Genomic DNA, 6,319 nt, shown 5'->3' with positions numbered 1-6,319 from the left:
CCTCTATATAGCCCATTGAAAACAGTAGGGTTCAGTCTATTTAATTAAAGGGACAGAACAGTGGCCAAATAAAAGTTTCTATTTTAAGTCGATCAGTCTGGACTTCCCTGGTAGTCCAGCTGTTAAGAATTCTGCCAATGCAGGAGACACAGGTTTGATCCCTGGGTCAGGAAGCTGGAGAAGGAAATGGCAACCCACTCCAATATTCTTGCCTGGGAAACTCCATGGACAGAGGAGAATGGTGGGCTATAGTCTGTGAGGTCACAAAAGAGTTGGACACAACTTAGTGACTAAACAAGTTATCATACTGGCTTCAGAAGGAGGCACCTCACAGACTGTTACCTGGGAGTTTCCTTACCAGTTAACAGAGCCCCAGGTATATCACATGCATTCCCTTTGTCTTGGACTTTCCACTAGTAGATATGTAGGATTTACATACTTATCAAACCAGTCAATCCTAAAGGAACCAACCCTGAATACTCATTGGAAGGACTGATGCTGAAACTGAAGCTCTAATACTTTGTCCACCTGATGCAAAGAGCCAATTCATTGAAAGAACTTGATGCTGGGAACGACTGAGGGCAGAAGGACAAGGGGGTGACAGAGGATGAGACGGTTGGATGGCATCATCAATTCAACAGACATGAGTTTGAGCAAACTCCAGGATATAGTGAAGGACAGGGAAGCCGGGCATGCTGCAGTCCATGGGTTGCAAACAATTGGACACAGCTGTGAGACTGTACAACAACAACAAACTTACCTGAACTATTGACTAGATAGATGGGTGACACAGTGGTAAAGAATCTGCTTGCCAACGCAGGAGACTCAGGAGATGCAGGTTTGATCACTGGGTCGAGAAGATCCCCTGGAGGAGGAAATGGCAAACCCACTCCAGTATTCTTGCTTGGAAAATTCCATGGACAGAGGAGTCTGGTGGGCTATATATAGTCCATGTCATGTCGCAAAAGAGTCTGACATGACTGAGCAGGCACATTGACCAATATATCCAGTAAAACACAGATCTTTTTTTTCTTTTCTAAGAGTTTACATTTTGAAAACTTTAACATTTTCCTTTTTCAAACTGTGGTTTCAGATCTGACTAGACAATGTATTGATAGGCATGCAGCTCTACTGTGCTGGCATCAGGCTATCCTACAAGGAGTGACTTCTTGATCTGAGATGTGGCATATCCACTCCTTAAATACACATTATTGCAACTGCACAGCAGTAAAAAGTTTCTACAACTTTAGTGCTTATGTTTAATTAAAGTAGAAAAGTATCCCCGGGATTTGTGTACATTAAGATGCGCAACCCCAAGATGGTTGTTAAAGCTCGCTCTCCGAGTGCCAACCGCAGCTCCGCCTCAGTCCCAACCTAAGGGGATTCACACTTGCTGGGCTGGTGGCTTTTCTCCCCCCAGCGGTCTGGACGGAATAGCTACTTGCGGTGCTAGGGACCCATTCTGTCTCTGCCCCTCCCCTACGTCACTGCGCGCCCCGCCCTTTTCGGGCCCGCCCCCGGCCTGCAAGCTCCCTGAGCCTCTCTGGCTGCCACTCTTTGGAAAGGAAGTGGCGTATGCGTGAGGTTGGCAGTTAAAGTACGAATCACCGTGAGGAGCGGCAGTTGGGTCCAGGCGGGAGGCGGGACTTCCGCTCCCTCGTGGGTAAGTCTCCGGGAGGCGGAAGAGCAGCGGGCGCGGGAAGGTTGTAGAGTTGCAAGTTGAGCTCGAGTTGCGGGTCTTTAAGTGGTCGCGCCCCCTTGGAGAACGCGACCTGACGGCTAGGCGGTCCTGGCTCTTCCGCCTCGCGGTAAGTAGGATCGCCTGGCGGCACCGGTTATGGAGGTGTGTGGCCCCGGCGCTGACCTGCTGCCGCCATCCCTTGCTATAGGGTAGTGGCTTCCCTGTCAGCTTTGCCTCCCAGTATTCACTCCCCGTGTTGTCCTGGGTCTCGGCCGCAGCCGCAGTGCCAGCCCTCCACGCACGCCCCAGGGACCCTTCTGAGACGCTGGTACAACCTTGTCACGTCCCTGCTTGACGTCCCCCATCACAAGATGGCCCTCTTGTTCCTCCCTTCCTAACCCGGTTTCGCCTCCTCTGTACTTAAGCCGCAGGAGACACCTAACATTATTTTGTTCAAAACCAACATGTGTTTACTAGCTCTTGTCCTTTCGTGCGCATATTAAAAGGCATACCTCGTCGCCAGTAGAATCAGTTGGTCTCTGCTCACAGAGCGTTGTTTACGCCTTGTAAAAAGCGCGTGTTAAACTTTTAGTATGGTTGCTTGAATGAGACAGTGTTTTCCCACTGGATTATACATTTCATGAGAGCAAGAATAGGGTGTGCTCATTTGGGATCTACCCAAGGCCTAGTTCAAAAGCACGAAGTTTAAAACTAACAGTATTCGCACTAGCTTCGTGACCGTGGGCACAATCTCCCCATTTATAAAGTGGTGATAAATAAGATAACTAATTTCAGTCATATAGTGTAGAGTGCAGAGTATATACTGGAGAAATATTCGGCTTTTTTCCCTTTTTAGCCTTAAGTAGTATACACAGTAGTTGTTCGCTGCTGCTGCTGCCGCTGCCAAGTCACTTCAGTCGTGTCCGACTCTGTGCGACCCCAGAGACGGCAGCCCACCAGGCTCCCCTGTCCCTGGGATTCTCCAGGCAAGAACACTGGAGTGGGGTGCCATTGCCTTCCCCGAGTTGTTAGCTAGGTGTCTTAAATGAATCCAGAGGCACGATAGTTGAGAGGTTTTTGCTTCCTAGCCCTGTAATCGCATTGATACTATCAATTAGTTGATACATTTGGTAGTATTTGGTAAACATAACCTAATGATGTAATTAAAGAGAGTAATGCTAACTGTTGGTATCAACATCTGCAAGAATAAACATTTGACTTTCACTCTCTAAGTGGGCTTCCCAGGTGGTGCTAGAGGTAAAGAACCCATCTGACAATGTGGAAGACACAAAAGACGCTGGTTCCATCCCTGGGTCAGGAAGATCTCCTGGAGTAGGAAATGGCAACCCACTCCAGTATTCTTGTCTGGAAAATCCCATGGACAGAGGACCTTGCAGGCTTTAAGGTCGCAGAGTCAAACATGACTGGAGCAACTGAGCCCTCTAAATAACTTGAGGTTCTTGCTTTAAGTTGTGTGCCTTTCAGACATATGTTTCTGAAGAGATGAAGATAAGTGTGTACACATTATTTTTTACAGGTGTTTGTAAAGTGCTGACCCCTGAACATAGTTGAAACAGAAAATAGGAAGATGGCAGCAAACCCTTCAGGACAAGGTAAGTGCATCCTGGAATTTCTTTTATTCCTAGGAACTTTTCCCTTCTGTAGTAAAGTATTTTGATAGAAAATTTAGCATAGGGCAGTTATTGTAGGCAGAATTAAAAATGAATAGCAAAAAAAAAGACTAGCAAAGTAAAATCGCATATTTGAAGCAATTCCATCATTTTGTCTATATGTCAGTCAGTTCAGTCACTCAGTCATGTCCGACTCTTTTCAACCCCATGAACCAAAGCCTGCCAGGCCTCCCTGTCCATCACCAACTCCCAGAGTCCATCCAAACCCATGTCCATTGAGTTGGTGATGCCATCCAACCATCTCATCCTCTGTCGTCCCCTTCTCCTCCTGCCCTCAATCTTTCCCAGCATCAGGGTCTTTTCAAATGAGTCAGCTCTTCACCTATATGTAACATCCTTAATATCTATTAATCCTATATATTCAGTTCAGTCACTCAGTCACGTCCGACTCCTTGTGACCCCATAGACTGCAACACGCAAGGCCTCCCTGTCCATCACCAACTCCCGGAGTTTACTCAAACTCAGGTCCATTGAGTCGGTGATGCCATCCAGCCATCTCATCCTCTGTTGTCCCCCTTCTCCTCCCGCCTTCACTCTTTCCCAGCATCAGGGTCTTTTCAAATGAGTCAGTTCTTCACATCAGGTGGCCAAAGTATTGGAGCTTCAGCATCAGTCCTTCCAATGACTATTCAGGACTGATTTCCTTTAGGATGGACTGGATGGATCTCCTTGCTGTCCAAGGGACTCTCAAGAGTCTTCTGCAACACCACAGTTTAAAAGCATCAATTCTTTGGTGCTCAGCTTTCTTTATAGTCCAACTTTCACATCCATACATGACTACTGGGAAAACCATAGCTTTGACTAGATGGACCTTTGTTGGCAAAGTAATGTCTCTGCTTTTTAATATCTTGTCTAGGTTGGTCATAACTTTGCTTCCAAGGAACAAACGTCTTTTCAGTTCATGGCTGCAGTCACCATCTGTAATGATTTTGGAGCCCCCAAAAATGAAATCTGTCACGGTTTCTACTGTTTCCCCATATCCCATGAAGTGATGGGACCAGATTCCACGATCTTAGTTTTCTGAATGTTGAGTTTTAAACCAAATTTTCACTCTCCTGTTTCACTTTCATCAGGCTCTTTTTTCTTCTTTTTCTGCCATAAGCGTGGTGTCATCTGCATATCTGAGGTTATTGATATTTCTCCCGGTAATCTTGATTCCAGCTTGTGCTTCATGCACTCCAGCATTTCTCATGATGTACTCTGCATATAAGTTAAATAAGCAGGGTAACAATATACAGCCTTGATGTACTCCTTTCCCGATTTGGAACCAGTCTGTTGTTCCATGTCCAGTTCTAACTGTTGCTTCTTGACCTGTGTATAGATTTCTCTGGTTAGGTGGTCTGGTATTCCCATCTCCGTAAGAATTTTCCAGAGTTTGTTGTGGTCCACACAGTCGAAGGCTTTGGCATAGTCAGTGAAACAGTAGATATTTTTATGGAACTCTCTTGCTTTTTGATGATACAGCAGATGTTGGCAATTTGATCTCTGGTTTCTCCGCCTTTCCTAAATCCAGCTTGAACACCTGGAACATCTAAATCCTATATTTTAATCTGTGTTAATATTGCTCACATTGTAAACTTAGGTCCTCCTCTGACATTAGTTCTCTTACTTTTTTACTTGAGATAAGAACCACTTTTAAAGAAGTTAATGTTGTCATTGGGCCATATCCATGCCTTTATTTTCATTTGCTTGAAAAACTTTGCATACACATTTCATGTGTGTTAAGAGCTCCCTTAAGCAAATCAAGTTAGAAACATCCCGAGTAAGGAGTTTTTGTTTTGTTTAAAAATAAGTTTTCAAAAACAAAGTTTAATCTCCAGAAAGTATTCAGTTCCACCTTGTGAAACTTACAAACTTACAAACCTACTTGAAAAATTGAAACTTCTGTTTTCCTCTCCGTATCAAAATTAAGCGTCTATTTGACAGATCTTATTTTTAAACTAAGCTTAGTCGTGTTTCATTTTAAACATCATGTAAACATGTTTGTGTCCAGCTCACACTCACTGTACTGTCTGTGAGAATCATCCATGTTGTGCCTTGTATCAACTGTTTATTCTTTTTTACTGCAGACTAGTATTCCATTGGGGAGAAGGCATTGGCACCCCATTCCAGTACTCTTGCCTGGAAAATCCCATGAACGGAGGAGCCTGGTAGGCTGCAGTCCATGGGGTCGCTAAGAGTCAGACACGACTGAGCGACTTCACTTTCACTTTTCACTTTCATGCATTGGAGAAGGAAATGGCAACCCACTCCAGTGTTCTTGCCTGGAGAATCCCAGGGACAGGGGAGCCGTCTCTGGGGTCGCACAGAGTCAGACACGACTGAAGCAACTTAGCAGCAGCAGCAGCAGTATCCCATTGCATGACTTTACCACAGTTTCCTTATTCGTTTTCCTTTTTGGAGACTTTGGGATTCTGTCAGTTTGCGTCATTGTGAATAAAGCTGCTTTGAATATTTGTTAAGTCCTTTTCCAGATATTTGGATAAATAGCTAGGAGTGGAGCAGTGGAGTGTACTTTACATTCCTTCTGGTAAAGTGTGATATTTCTGGTTGCTTCCTATAGAGCACTATTGGTCTTTTCAATTTTAGCCATTTTAGAGGGTGTAAAGTGACATCTCATTGTAGTATTAGCTTGCATTTCCCTGATGACAAATGTTGAGCACTTTTTAATATGCTTATTAGCCATTGCAAATCTTTGTGAAGTGTTTATTCAGACTTCCTTTTGCTTATTTTTTTTAAAAATTGTTTTTATTATCAGTTTTTTTTTAAGAGTCTAGATACAGGTTCTGTGTCACTGCTAATTACATCACCTAGATCATTTTGGAGTTGGTTTCTGTTGACTGCATTTTTTTTTTTTTTTTTGGAGCATGGGTCACATTTTTCTTTTTCTTACTGTAAAAGTGAAAGTCACTCAGTCATGTCCGACTTTGTGACCCCATAGACTGTA

The 6,319-nt window shown here is 44.2% G+C and overlaps 1 protein-coding gene across 4 annotated transcripts in view; it reads left to right on the top strand.

Moving 5' to 3' along the window:
• Nucleotides 1-356: 356 nt before the first annotated feature.
• The window catches only part of INIP (INTS3 and NABP interacting protein), a 28,754-nt gene continuing 22,791 nt past the window's right edge, over nt 357-6,319 (top strand). For 3 of the 4 annotated variants that reach the window (XM_024995949.2, XM_059889249.1, XM_059889247.1), the window contains exons 1-2: nt 1,652-1,808; nt 3,219-3,294. In XM_024995949.2, the coding sequence (XP_024851717.1) occupies nt 3,270-3,294 (25 nt within the window). In that variant the 5' untranslated portion in view covers nt 1,652-1,808; nt 3,219-3,269. Of the gene's footprint in view, nt 377-1,651; nt 1,809-3,218; nt 3,295-6,319 lie in introns of those variants that run through there. The other variant, NM_001078064.2, reaches the window with a different exon arrangement.

Source organism: Bos taurus, chromosome 8 (assembly GCF_002263795.3).
Source record: "Bos taurus isolate L1 Dominette 01449 registration number 42190680 breed Hereford chromosome 8, ARS-UCD2.0, whole genome shotgun sequence".
NCBI classification, from domain to species: Eukaryota; Metazoa; Chordata; class Mammalia; order Artiodactyla; family Bovidae; genus Bos; species Bos taurus.
This window is presented reverse-complemented; position numbering and strand designations above follow the sequence as displayed.